Here is a 15,138-nt window from a genome sequence, read left to right on the forward strand (position 1 = left end):
TCAACTCCTCCCAGCGTTCCTGAGACCTGGCTTCTGTCCCTGACACTGTAGCCATTTAGTCCGAAGAACCCCTCTGTTGCCTTGGATTGGGTTAACCCCATCCTCTCCTTTCCAGTGTTCTCAGCCTCACTTCAGGCCACTCTCCTCTGGTTCCTCTCTTTCCATCTGGCCCCTCTGCCTCCGTCTGGGCTGCATCTGGCTCCGTTAACACAGCTGTCCTGCTGGGTTGCACGCGGGGCCCCTGCTTTGCTGCCTCTAGCTTCGTCCCTGTGGAGCACTGAATCTACTCCTGCGACATTATTAGCCAGCTCTAGGGAGATGACTTGGTAATTCTGTATCTCCTCAACGTCTCTGACGTAAAGCAGGTCAGGATTCAAATCTCCAATCTGGTGTTTAGTGTGAGAAAACACATGCACCAAGGAAAGGAAGGACCATATGTATATTAAACTCTCTATTTCCATGTCCTTAAAAAAAATAGAACAGGAAGGGGCTGGAAGAACTCTAGGAACAGCCAGAAGTTGGAGATGTTTGGGTCACACCTGTAACATGAAAGAGGTGTCCACGAGCCACTGTCAGAGACAAAAAGCAGAGTTTAGGGACCCATGAGTATTAGGCAATCCCTCTTTGATCTAACTCATGATGAGATTTCCTTCCTTCCTTCCTTCCCTCCCTCTCTCTCTTTCTCCTTCCTACTTTCCTACCTTCTTTCTTTCCTTCCTTCCTTTTTTTTTTTTTTTTAAGTACACTCCACACCCAGCATGGATCCTGATGTGGAGCTCGATCTCACAACCCTGAGATCAAGACCTGAGCTGAGATCAAGAGTCAGACGCTTAACCGACTGAGCCACCCAGGCGCCCCTAATGATATTTCTTCCATGATTTTATATGCTATTGATTATCCTGATAATGCATATTAACTTATAATATGCATTTTAGGGGTCATCTAGTTAAAATCCTTCATTTTACATAAAAGAAAATAAAGGTGCCCACATACAAAGTGATTTTCTTAAGGTCAAACACCTAGAAAGAAAGCAAGATCTGGAATTGGCATTTCCAGGAGCTGCTCGCTGTGGTCTCCCTCCAGAGTACTGATTTATCAGTGTTCAATGCACACCCCATGAGAAGCCCTAAAGCCATCTGCCCCCTTCTAGAAACAGTTGAAACATGCCTACTCATGGCACAAGATATTCTCCAACAGGGAATCTTTCTTTGTGGGTTTTCTTTATGGTTCCTCATTGTCATGACATAACATGTAGATTTTCATCTTCATTGCACATATGTCTGAGTATGGCTACATGCCTAATTTTGACACCTAGTGATGTCTGCTCAAAATTTGGGGCAGAAAAAGCATAGACTTCAAAGGATTTATAAAACTTTCTTTTTCCTTTATAATGAAAGATCTCAGATACGGAAATTTGCATTGTCAAATGTGAGCATTTTAGTAAGCTGTATAAACTGATGACTACTAGTCTCCTTACTACATAAGATTTCTATCATATCTTACATTATTTCTTACGGCACATTGTTTAAAAGAATTATAGCTATTTGAATAGCAAAACCCTTGAGACATTACAAAAGAGGTTTGCAGTTTCATAAAAACAGATGAAACAGCGTTATCAGTTATCAGTGAACTATAGGTTTACTTTAGTTACTGTGTAGTTCCCAGAGACTTCTACTAAAAAATAAATCTGTTTATTTACATACCTGTTTTGAAAAGATGGCCAAATCACATGCTTCTTTCTCTAAAACTGTTTTTGGGTCTTTGTCATTCTTTGTCCTGGAATTACAGGATTCCTCATGTTTTGTGGGATAAGAATACAGATCATGAGTATTTCTTGCTACATCGGTCGGTGTCGCAATAATCTTTTGGTTTTTAAAAGAAGACACCCTGTCCTTCCGTAATTGCTGCCTCCTCTTGTAGCTCCGGTATTTGCTCTGAATGAACACTGCTGATCTGTCTTCTTCCTGAGCTCGGACTCTTGCTTCGGCCTGCCTCTCTCGGACCGTCCCTGGCCTCAGATGGCATCTCTGCTGGCTGCAGGCTGGTGCCTTCTGGGTCACTACTGATGTCTTCTTTTCCTTTTCCTTGCTATTTGTGTTTTGATAGACTGACTTTTGGCTAAGACTAGGTTCCAAAGTCTTTCTAAAAGAAGGCTGCTTTGTCTCATTCTCCGCTGACCAAAGTCCTGGGTAGCTTGGCCTTTCTGATAGGGCCTTCCTTTCTAGATATGCTGCTTTGGGTTCTTCAGAATTCCTTTCCTCTGCATACCTCTGGTAGTAATTCTGGACCACAGTTTCCTCCTTCTCCACTTTCCTTATCTTACTGTTCTCTTCCAGGTCTTTCATATACTTCTTTTGCGAGTGTCCTTCTGCCCAAGGGTCCCCCACTAGATGTGGTTCTTGCTTAGCCTCTTCCTCAAACATGTTATTCACTTTTTTCTGAGTTTGATATCCTCTGTTGTTATTTCCAATGGCCAGAGTGCCTTCCTCTTCAGCTTTGAAAGTAGAATTCTTCACTACAGAGGTACTTTCTTTATTGTTTGGAGCTGGAATGACTGTTTCATTAGTAGAAACTGCATTTTCTGTCTGTTTCTTCACAGAAGATTCCCTGTGTAAAACAGATTGCATCTGAATATATGATACTAAACTGGAGCTTACTTACCTCTTCTGGCTATAGCTACATGCTACATGGTGTTGGGACAACAGTAAAGGGGCAAAAAAAGCTCAGAGTAAGAACTTCTCAAGTCACATTAATCAAGTGCTCCCCAAATGTTCTTTCTGGTGGCTGCTCAAATAATGATAAAACCAGTTCCAACTTAGGATGAGAAATATCCTAGCGTATTTTCACCTAATGAGGCATCAAAATCCTGGGAATTTCATCACTTCAAAACATGTCTTTTTCAAAAGGAAGTACCTACAGTGAGGAGAGGTTGTGGAAAATATGCCTAAATTTGAGACTAGCAAGCAACGTACGTTCACTAGGCTGATGTGCTGTATTTCATAAGCTCGAAGTCTGCTGATCACAGGGAATATTGTACAAAATTAAAGGGAAGCAGTGTCCCTGCTACAGTTCATGATCATATAATATGTTGACCAAAATTGCACAGTTGTTACTTTACCAATATCCTTCCAAAGTGATTTTCCCTTATCTTGAAGATAACATCTTCTCTACAGCTTTTTTTTTTTTTTTTAAAGCCACATAGCCTTTTTTTTTTTTCTTTTGGTGAGGACAAAACCCTCACAAAAGCAGTATGGCCTGAAAAGGGTGCTAAGGTACAGTGAAAAAGTCATAACCTGATACCCTGACATACCCTGACATGCTACTTGTGGGTGTTTTGCCAAAAACTTTTTATTTTGGCTCAGGAAAGCCAGGAGAGAGTTTTGGTCTTTTGTAATCTGTACAGAAGGACCTGTCTTGAAGTTGAACTTGGAAAAAGTTACCGGAACTCAAATTTCCTAATTCCCCTGGCTACTTCCTAGGCCTACGATAGCATCTTTAGGTTTATGCAAGAGGCATAACAACATTGGACCAGAGAATTAGATGGGGTACCAAGAACCCATAATTTCAATGAATGCCTTATACTAGTATTTTGAATACCTTCATAATACCCCCAGAGAATGCCTATACTAGTCAGAATACAATTAATGAGAAAAAGATAAACAAACTATATCACAAAGCTATAGTAATCAAAACAGTGTGGTATTGGCATTTAAAAAAAGATCGGTGGAACAGAATAGAGAGCCCAAAATAAACACACACATTTATGGTCGATTAACTTATGACAAAAGAGCTAAGGATATACAATGGGGGTAGGATAGTCTATTCAATAAATGGTGTTGGGAAATTAGACAGCCACATGCAAAATAATGGAACTGAATTCCTATCTTACACTACTACAAAAATCAACTCAGAATGGATTAAAGACTTGAACATAAGACCTGAAATCATAAAACTCCTAGAAGTAAATGTCGGTGGTAAGCTCCTTAACTTTGGTCTTGGTAATGGTTTTGTTTGTTTGTTTTTTTGGGATTTGATACCAAAAGCAAAGGCAACAAAAGCAAAAATAAACAAGTGGGACTACATAAAATGAAAAAGCTTCTGTGCAGCAGAGGAAACCATCAATAAAATGAAAAGGCGACTAACTGAATGGGAGAAAATATTTGCAACTCATATATCTGATAAAGGGTTAATAACCAAAATATATAAAGAACTCATACAACCCAATAGAAAAAAAACAACCTGATTTAAAAATGGGCAGAGGATCTGAGCAGACATTATTCAAAGAAGATACGAAAATGGCCAATAGGTACATGAAAAGGGGCTCAACATTACTAATCATCCAGGAAAACGCAAATCAAAACTACAATGAGATATCACCTCACATCTGTTAGAATGACTATTATCACAAAAGACAAAAGAAAACAAGTACTGGTGAACATGTGAAGAAAAGAGAATCCTTACGCAATGCGAATGTTGTGTGTCGGTGGGAATGTAAATTGGTGCCATTACGGAAAACAATATGGAGGTTCCTCAAAAAACTAAATAGCAATACCAGCAATCTGACTTCTGGTAGTATATCCAAAGGAAACAAAATAATTATCTCTAAGAGATCTCTGCACTTCCATGTTCATTGCAGTATTTCTCGTAATAGCCAAGAGATGGAAATAACCTAAGTGTCCATTAATGGATGAATGGATAAAGAAGGTATGGTATACATATATACAATGGAGTATTATTCACCCACGACAAAGAAGGAAATCCTGCCATTCTTGATAACATGGATGAAATAAACCAGACAGAGGAAGAAAAATACTGCATAGTATCACTAATGTGTGGAATCTGAAAAAGAAAAGAAAAATCAAACTCACAGAAACAGAGAGGTGCGGTTGTAAAAGGGCTAGGTGGGGGAAATAGGGAGAGGTTGGTAAAACGATATAAACTTCCAGCTATATGATGAGTAGGTCTGAGGATCCCATGCTAAAACATGGGAGTAATCACTGTTTTGTAGAAATGAATTTTGCTAAGGGAGTACAACTTAAATGTTCTCACCAAAAATGCATGAAAAAGAACTATGTAAGGTGATGGATGTAGTAATGAATTAATGGGGAAATCCTTTCACAATGTATACATATATCAAATCATCATGATGCACACTTTAAATATCTTAGAATTTTATCTGTAAATCATTAATTTTATATGTAAAAACCTCAATGAAGCAGAGATTTTTAAAAAGATGAATCAGTTCTTGAGATCTAATATACAGCATGGTGACTATTAATGATGCTGTATTATAGACTTGAAAGTTGCTAAGGGAGGTGTTCTTAAATGTTCTTATCACACACACAGTTGTAATTACTGAGGTGAGGGAAATGTTAGCTAACTTTACCGTGGCAATTATTTCACAATATATATGTATATCAAATCATCAGTTGTACACCTTAAACTGACCCAATGTTATATGTCAATTCAGTCCCAATAAATTTGGAGGAAAAAAAAAAAAAAAGACAAGGGTCCTGGGATTGGGGCTGGGATGATCTTTATCTCTCTCTCTCTCTCTCTTTTTTTTTTTACAAGGCATTTTATTCCTCAACGGGAAATCCATCTCCAGCCTGGGTTTCCAGCAGGAAATGACCCTTCTCACCAAAGCGACTTTAAAATGTGTCTCCCTTAAAAACTAAAGATGTAATGTATGGTGATTAACATAACATAATAAAATTAAAAAAAAAAGTGTCTCCCTTAACATCACGAATGATGGCACATGCTGACACCATGACATCTTGGTGTGATGCACCAAAAAGGACACAGCATCCCTAATGTAGTACTCCCGCCAAAACCAGCTCACCCGAATCTAGTCCCGAGGCAGAAATCAGATAAGTTCACCCTGCATCTGCAGACTGGATGTTCTGCCAAGCATCTGACCTGGGACATTTTAAAAATGTGAAAGGCATAAAACACACACACACACACACGCATTTACAAATACATACACCCACTCACACACTCCCTCTCTCTCTCTCTCTCTCTCTCTCACATACACACTCACATACAAAGGCTTGGGAATTTCCTTAAAGAAGCCTTTAAAAATGTGAAAACTGAATGTAATGTATTGTCTTTGGATGCTAGATTTTTTAAAGCAGCCGTGTAAAATATTAGGACAATCGGGGAACTTGACTATGGAATGTATATTAAATAACAGTATTATATCATCATTAAATTTCTTTTTTTTAAATTTTTTTTATTTCATATTTTTAAAATTTTATTATGTTATGTTAATCACCATGCATTACATCATTAGTTTTAGATGTAGTGTTCCATGATTCATTGTTTGTGTATAACACCCAGTGCTCCATGCAGAACGTGCCCTCTTTAATACCCATCACCAGGCTAACCCATCCCCCCACCCCCCTCCCTTCTAGAACCCTCAGTTTGTTTCTCAGAGTCCATAGTCTCTCATGGTTCATCTCCCCCTCCGATTTCCCCCCCTTCATTTTTCCCTTCCTACTATCTTCTTTTTTTTAACATATAATGTATTATTTGTTTCAGAGGTACAGGTCTGTGATTCAACAGGCTTATACAATTCACAGTGCTCACCATAGCACATACCCTCCCCAATGTCTATCACCCAGCCACCCCATCCCTCCCACCCCACACCACTCCAGCAACCCACAGTTTGTTCCCTGAGATTAAGAATTCCTCATATCAGTGAGATCATATGATACATGTCTTTCTCTGATTGACTTATTTTTTTTTTTAAGATTTTATTTATTTATTTGAGAGAGAGAATGAGAGAGAGAGAGAGAGCACATGAGAGGGGGGAGAGTCAGAGGGAGAAGCAGAATCCCCGCTGAGCAGGGAGCCCAATGCAGGACTCGATCCTGGGACTCCAGGATCATGACCTGAGCTGAAGGCAGTTGCCCAACCAACTGAGCCACCCAGGCGCCCTCCCTGATTGACTTATTTCGCTCAGCATAATACCCTCTAGTTCCATCCACGTCTTGCAAGTGGCAAGATTTCATTCCTTTTGATGGCTGCATGATATGGAATGATCTTTATCTCTTACAAGGAGATACAACTTATTCATCTTTCCATCAATTCAAGTTTTATCAATGAGACAAAATCTACATACTTACATCCCTTCCCTTAATCCCTACCGAGATCAATGTCCCTACTGCACCCTTTGCATATTTTTATAGCAGAGTTAACTTGTGTTTCTTGAATCATGTATTTATTGGTTATATTTCCTTTCCATGATTCTATGAGCTATTTTTAAGATCAGGGTTTTGTCTTATTTATCTACGTGTCCCTACAGCTTAGCATAAAACCTTCTGTATGAATGAATTCAGGAGGATCTGCTAATATGCACTTAGAAATATTATATAAAGGCTCAAGAGAAGAAAGGGCAAAGTGCCATGTTTTGAAGATTGGATTATAGTTTAGGAGTTAATGGCATATTGGTTATTAAGGCCATGGGAATGAATGAGAGAGCCCAGAGATGATGATATTTAGATGTGAAGGAGGATTTAAATATGGGGAGAAGAGGAGGAATTAGCAAAGGATACTTAGAATTAGGAGCCAAAATGTAAAGAGCAATCTAGCAGAAGCCTAGGAAGAAAAAAAAAACTGTAGAAGGAAAGGGTGATCATCAGTGTGAAATGTCAATGAACTCCCAAATAGGATAAAGAACACAAGAGTGGCCACTGGGTGTTCACTGACATTTAATGGATCAGTATTAGGAACCTGATTAGGTGCAAGAAAGACTGAACTTTATTTTGACTTTACAGATTTGAAGAAATGTATAATGTCAAAATGGTTTAAGAATGAACATCATTATACCTTTTATTTTCAAAGTTTTTCTTGTAGTCAAATTCCTGATCATTGGTCTGAATGGTTGTTACTGCTGTGTTTTTCATGTTAACAATTTCTTTCCTTTGTTTCCTGACTAGATGTCCTCTTGCAGCTGAAACATATAAGGCCCGGGGTTGTGTTAATTAGAATAAAGAAAAAAAACATTACTTAAGTGAATAGAAACATTTTTTTTTGACCATCAATGTCAAAGAGGAAAATTAAAGACTCCAAATAGAACATGTTCATTGAAAATATTGTTCATTAAAAAATATTGTTCATTAACAAGATTCTTCTAGATGACAAGTTATAGCAAGAAAATAACTAAAGCGCCTTTTGTATTAAGGAGAGTCTGGGGATGAAACTGAAATGAAAGAGATTAGCTAAGCTGATGAAAAAGACAAAATGTATTCATTTGCTTAAAATCTGCTGATAATTACTTCAACTATTTGTGAGAGAAAGCCCCTATTATCTAAGTGTATGTTTTGGACTTTTTGGCCAATTATCCTTGGAGCCAGATGTATTTCAGAATTCAGATTTAAACTTTTTATTTTATAAAGGTAGTTCAGAGCAAATAACATATATCCTATAACATTCCCCATGCCAGGGCAACATCCCATAATAAAAAACATGAATATTTCTCCAAAAAACCTATTTTTACTACAGGCGATGATAAAGGACTATAAATATTAGGTTGTGTTTCACTGCCAGATGAGTTATGATAAACCTTTTCTTCAGTGTTTCATAAATTTTGGAATTGTGGATAAAGAATTTGATCCCAAATTATAGGGATTTGCATTTTGATGTTTCAGTGAGAAGTTAAGGGCTTTAAAATCCCCAAAGAGATGAACCATTATGAATGGGCAGACCTGCGACTAGAACATGAATCCTTCAAATGTTAGTCAACTATTCTGCCCACTATGTCAGCATTCTTCAGAAGGCAGGCTGCAAATTCACAGTGGATTATAAAATCGATTTAGTGGGCCAAATCCAGCATCTAAAAACGAAGTGGGATAAGCCAGAATAGAGAACATCAGAGTGCATTGCTGGTAGTATGAATGTATATCAGGTTACAGAGTTAAATATAGTTTTTACTATGGACGTCCAATCAACACATTTTGAAAGATACTGTATTAAACCATGCCAGGTTCTAAATTTGGTTTCTCATAGAAAAATGGAAAGTGAAATCTAAAGTCTATTGATACGTTTTAATAAAAATTATGAAGTATGATTATAAATATTATTTCCCTACAGCTAACAGAAAGAAATGGATGCCCTTTAACCAAAATGAGATTTAATCAAGTGGTCAAAAATTACGGCAAGTGTAACCTTTGGAATAAAGTAGGAAAAATGTTATTGTTCAATCGATTATAATAATATGACTCCTACGATCTATAATTCATTCAATCACTTGCTGTATCTTGCACAATAGGTCAACTGTGTTCCACTGAAGCCTGACAGAAAATTGAAAAATTGAATTATTTTATTTAAAGCAAAACATTCAAATATTAAAAGTGTCCATCACTAAAACAATCTGATTTAGATTTGGTATAGAAAAAATATCAACGTGACAGAGTTTGGAATTAAACACAAAAGCTATGTAAGAATGGAGGTTTGTATATAAGATTAGATTTTATGTCCATCTCTAAATGTAACATTATGTTTTGTTACACTGTGAGACCACCTGAGTGATTACCTGACTGTATTATTATAGCGCTCTCTTTCCTTTTCTCCTGTATTTTTTGGTATCTTCTTGAATACAGGAATCCTCTGACACAGGCTTGAATCAAAATAAGCTTGTCAATGGCTTCCTTTCGCATTAAATTTAACTGTTCCACATGATAATATTTCAGGAACACCTGAATTAAAAGAATTAAAATAAAATACAAATAAAATGATGACACACAAATGTGAACACGTCATGCGCTACGCTTTGCAGAACAGACTATATTCTAAATATTTTTAGATTTTGGGCATCACTATCTTTTGCTTCTTTGGCCTGGATTTTGCTATAACATTACAGATTTTTATTCTTGAAGGAAACCTCTGTTCGAGAAGGAATACCGTTTAGAAATCATACTGTTATTTACAACAGATTTTGTGGAATGGGCCAATAAGCATGGAGGATGTTCAGCTCTTTTATCGAAGTTTTAGCATCATATACTCTGTTAAAAGCTAATTTTTATGTCTCTTAACAACTGTATCTCCCAAAGTTAAAGATCTTACAAATCTAGTTGTAAGATAGAGGACACTTACAGCTATAGTGATTCATCCATCAAACATTTATTGAGATCTGCTGTTATGTACTTATCTGCTGGGGATACAAAGGTGAATAAGGCAGGGACATTGTCCCTCGGGGGCTCCTAAGGGGAATAACGCAGAGAGATGGCTCCAGATGGAATTAACAACATTCTCACTAGACCCTGTGGCCAGCATGGGGAAAGGAGGGCTGACTTCCAATCATTCTAGAATCAATATGAATCGGGGAAATGCAGGAGCCTGAAGGCCTGGAGTGGTTCTCATTTAAGAGTTTTCCACCTCCCCCAGGAAATACGAAGATTTTGTTTTTCTTTTAGTACATTTACTAATAAAGGTCACCTAAAAGAGAGTCTGTTGAATCTACTAAGAAAGTTACTTCAATTCAAATGTAACAACTGAGTCATAAGAACTGGAAACAGTGAAAGTTAGTTCCATTACTTGAAAGCTTGGCACCAGAGGCAAACAGTTTAGCATTACAGGTTTTGATTGAATTTAGTTTTAATTTCTATGGGATTCTACATGTTAATATTTAGTCCATTCTACTGTTGACAATTCATTTAAAATTCAGTCTGTTTAAAAAGGTCATCTTTTTATTTATTTATTTAGTTTGCACAGCATTAGAAATGTTTCTGTATTGAATATTTTTATCCATCTTAATGAGTTGGAAAGGTGAAGTGGAAAAATACAAATAGCTTTAAAATGCTACTTAAATACCACGCAGAACTGGAACCGCAAAGGGCCTTTTTACAAGTGAAAACTCCATTGGAAGTCAGGCATGTGTTTCAGACCATAAATCATGAGATTTCAGCCTGACGAAATTCATCTTTGTGATCATCTAAAAGAAAATGATGTAAATAAAATACACATCTTTTTAGTGCTCAGCATCTCCCCTTACTCAATACTGAGGGGAATATGGATTACTGAATACGTAGGGCACTCAGCCTAAGATAAACTTATTTTTTAAATCCTTTAAATTGTTACGGGAGTAACTTCTTATGTGAACATTGGGAAAATTCTCTCTGGCATGTTCCACCCGGAGACATAACTCATGTGGAAGTTTGTTTCCAACTCTGTAGGTCTGTGGTAGGGCTGACAATGATTATTTTGAGTGGTCAATCTCTGGGTACTTCTTTTCTTTAGATTGGCTCTTTTCTCCATCCTCCCCCAGTGATTTGTTCAGTGTAACCCCGAGACCTGGTACCCTCTTTATTTCCTTACCCCCCATTTTGTCATGCTGGAGGATATCTGAGAAGCCTACTACATCTTTTCTCCAAGCAGCCAGCTGTCTTACTTCCATATTCAAAATTTGTTATGATTTATTACTTCATTCTCTAAGGGACTAAATAAGCCAAGATCTCTCAGGTCTCAAGTCTAATACATAAACACACCGATCTCCAAATACATACAGCAAGTCTACTAACAATGGTGAACAGTTTGCTCCAAATAAATTTCAAATTTACAACAAAAGTAGATTTGAGAATTAGGAAGAAAAAATTAGATCAATATGATCCAGTTGATTATGATTCTCTGCAGTATATATTCTGTATATTATATGATATTAATATATATTAATATATTCTGATTATTTACTGACTATATTTGGTGGTGATAAAGATAAAATATGTCAGTATGCTTTCAATACTATTTCCAATACTAAATTGGAATACTATTTCAATATTATACTCACTCTAAATTTCATCTTTTTTTTTTGGAAAATCTTCAAGAGAAACTTTTCTTGAATTTCTTAAAAGAAACCTTTATGACAACAAAGTGTTTCATTTCGCTGAAGAAAACCTTTATAAATTTATCAACTTAATCCCCTATTTTAAGCTAGAGATTCTGTAACATGAAAAAGCCATAATATTTTCAAGCACTGTAAAATGTTAGAATTCTCAGTAAATCTAACACAACTGTTAATTGTTTTTTTCTTGAAAATTACATGAAAACATTACTTTTGTTTTTCCAAGAGCCCAGTTATCCAGACCAGCTTTTTCCAAAATGGCAGCACAGGTGTCAGGGCTCACTGGGGGCTCTTCGTTCCACTTGTAGCAGAGAACATGGTACCTTCAAGCGGGAAAAAGGGCTGGTTAGTATTTCACAAAGGTTCCACACCTCAGTAGCCTGGTGGACACTCGACAGCTCTGTGTAGGGCAGGAAGAGACTCCCAGACTTAATGCAGAGGACCCTGCAGGCATTCTCAGAACTCTAAAGTAGACTGACAAAAATCTGGACCGGTCTGTTTGTGTAAATTTGAGCACTATTTTCTCAGTTTAGTGATTACTTTTCAACACTTACCACTGAAATCCCCCACAAAAACTCCATCACTGAAAAAAAAAATTAGTTGAGTATTTTTTTAATAAGATTATTTATTTATTTATTTGACAGAGAGAGAGAGAGAGCATGAGCACAAGCAGGGGGAGTGACAGGCAGAGGAAGAGGGAGAAACAGACCCCCAGTGAGCAGAAAGCCTGATGAGGGACTGGATCCCAGGACCCTGGGATCATGACTTGAGCTGAAAGCAGATGCTTAAATGACTGAGCCACCCAGGAATCCTAGTTGAGTATTTTTAAAAAAGCAACCTTTCTCTGGGTACTAAAAGCAGAAGGACTGCAGTGGGAAGCAGCAGAGGGAAAGATTTTATTCTTTTCTTCACCTTCACAAAAACTTTGGAAGCTGATCTTAAAATTGGATGAAGGAGTTAAATTCTCTGTGAACCTCCCACCACTGTATATATGCCTTCTATCACTATTTTTCCTTGAGTTACACTGTGTCTCTCCCTGGAGATTTTCTCTATTGGTTTAATACATGTAACTGAGGAGAGGAAGCAAGTAAGGGGTTAATGCAGGAGAGAACTGAAATAGGCCCTAAGTTTTTCAAGCTGACCAGGTGAATGAAAGGAAGAAAAACTGGTTTACCCTGGTCAACAATCTTGTGCAAAAAAGGCAGTTTTCTAGAGTTTTCAACACTCCCTTATTTTTAATTTCTTGGTGCAAGATTGAGCTGCCAGTCCAGAGGAGACAAAACATTGAGTTTTGGTAGGTTTTGAATTTCCAAACAGAGGCCATGGTGTGCAGAAGACTGGGGTAGGATGGTCAGGAGAACTGAGTTCTGATCTTGACTAATTACCTGTGTAAATTTAGACACATCAGGGAACCTCTTTAAGTACCAATTTCTTCATCTAAAAATGAGCCCGTAGATAAAACCTCTTAAGAACATATTCTAGCTCCACCAAGTGTCATCCTGTTAAGTGTGCAGATGAACCAGTTTCTGTTAAGCTCTTTGGAGAATCCTGGCCTAGAATGGTCTAGAAAGATGTGATGATCATAGTTTTTGCTGCCTGTGCAAATAACCTCGGGAGGGGGGGCCCATTAGCGTGCCCTCATTCTTCAGGCCTGCCAACTTGAGGACTAGACTTGCTTGTGGACACCTTGTGACTGAGGAGCTACTCTGCCCTCTCATCCTCCCAACTATCTCCTGGTTTTTCTTCTTCCCAGAGCCAGCCAGGATCTCATGGTTCATCATATGAGCAGCCCTTAGTGAGCTCCCTCTTGTTCTATTTGTAGAGTTGCAGCTATCCTTTTCTTAGGTCTCCGGTTGAGTTCACAGGTGTTCAGAATGGTTTGGTAGTTGTCTAGCTAGATTCCTGCGACCAGATGAAACTAAGGTCTCCTACTCTTCCGCCATCTTGGACTCCTTCTCTCCTCTTGTTCTTTTGTTACATATGCTCTGCAAACTTGCAAACCTGAACCACCCAGTCATTGTTCCCTGCCCTCCTGTTGGGCTTTGGAAACCCGCCAGAGAAAATCACTGTTCATTCAAAGTGTGCTCCCCTGTGACCCCGCTGTTTCCTGAGTTAGCCTGGCCCACAAAGACACTCAGAATCCTGACTGGTGTCCACGACCACATTCCTCACTCAATCCTCACAACTATTTAATCTCTCCTGCCCTGTTCTCTCCTCTGCCCTCTGCACTGCTCTCAGCAGATAAGCTGGTCTGCTATTTTACCAGAGGTCACCAGATGCAAGTTCTACTGACCTCTTCCCCAGCTACAGATCCCTTCTTCAGAGGAGGAGATCTCCACCCTCCACCTGCCTGTGTTCTAGATGCCACCTCCTCCCCCTCTTCTCTTCCATGTATTTTCAATCCCTTTTCTCTCTTCTGGCTCCTTCCATTTAGAACAAAACAAACCCTCTCCATCTGTCTCACCTGAAATGATTCTCTGTCTCCCACTAGCTTTACGGATCAGTTGAAAGATTGCTTAAAATAACTGTCTCTATTTCTCCACTTCCCATTGCTCTGCAGCTCCTGGAATCTGATTTAGTCACATAGTAAGAGGGACTCTTATTTCATCACCTAAGACGTTTTAGTGATGAAATCTAAAGGGATGTCTTCCATCCTAATCCTAAGTGTTTTTTCTGGAGCACTGGATATTGTTGACCCCTTTCTCTGGCTTGAGTGTCCCCACGATTGCATCCCACCTTGTTCCCTGGCTTCTCCTCTCTGTTGGTCTCCTGACATGCCTCATATTTAGACTTGATGCTCAAATGCTAGTGTTCTCAATGTCCCATTTCTTTCTAAGCTCTCCCCACAGGTGTCCCGTCTACATGCAGAGTTCCAACCATTCTACAGTGGATGAGTCCTGAATCTTCATCTTCTGCCCTCTTTACACGAACTCTAAACACATCACCTCTGACTGCCTGCTCCGCACACCACCTGCTCATACCACAGGCACTCCAAACTCAGCAAGTCATCACCTTCCCTCTCCTCTGCTAATTCTTACCCATGTGAATGATACCAACCCCTTTTCAAAGGTGATAAAGCTAGAAACCTGTGTCATCCTACATTCTTCTCTAGTCTCCATTCAGTGTATCCAACAAGCTTAAAAACTGCTCCGAAATCCATTTCGTTCTCTCTATTCCTACTGTCATTGCCTTGACCTACTTGTCATCTCTTCTCACCCTGCCTTCCATTAATTGCTTTCCAACTGGTCATGTCCACCCTGCTTCCCTCTCCTAGCTCTGTCTGAATTGTCTTAATA

At 38.5% G+C, this 15,138-nt stretch overlaps 1 protein-coding gene across 1 annotated transcript in view; it reads right to left on the bottom strand.

Moving 5' to 3' along the window:
* Nucleotides 1-15,138, bottom strand: part of MYO3A (myosin IIIA) — a 221,092-nt gene that overhangs the window by 46,612 nt on the left and 159,342 nt on the right. The window contains exons 25-28 of the mRNA XM_035029490.1: nt 12,054-12,165; nt 9,539-9,701; nt 7,834-7,957; nt 1,704-2,607 (exon numbers count right to left, since the gene is read on the bottom strand). Of these exons, the coding sequence (XP_034885381.1) occupies nt 1,704-2,607; nt 7,834-7,957; nt 9,539-9,701; nt 12,054-12,165 (1,303 nt within the window). The remainder of the gene's footprint in view (nt 1-1,703; nt 2,608-7,833; nt 7,958-9,538; nt 9,702-12,053; nt 12,166-15,138) is intronic.

This window comes from Mirounga leonina, unplaced genomic scaffold, assembly GCF_011800145.1.
Source record: "Mirounga leonina isolate KUSES-001 unplaced genomic scaffold, KU_Mleo_1.0 Mir_242, whole genome shotgun sequence".
Lineage (NCBI taxonomy): Eukaryota > Metazoa > Chordata > Mammalia > Carnivora > Phocidae > Mirounga > Mirounga leonina.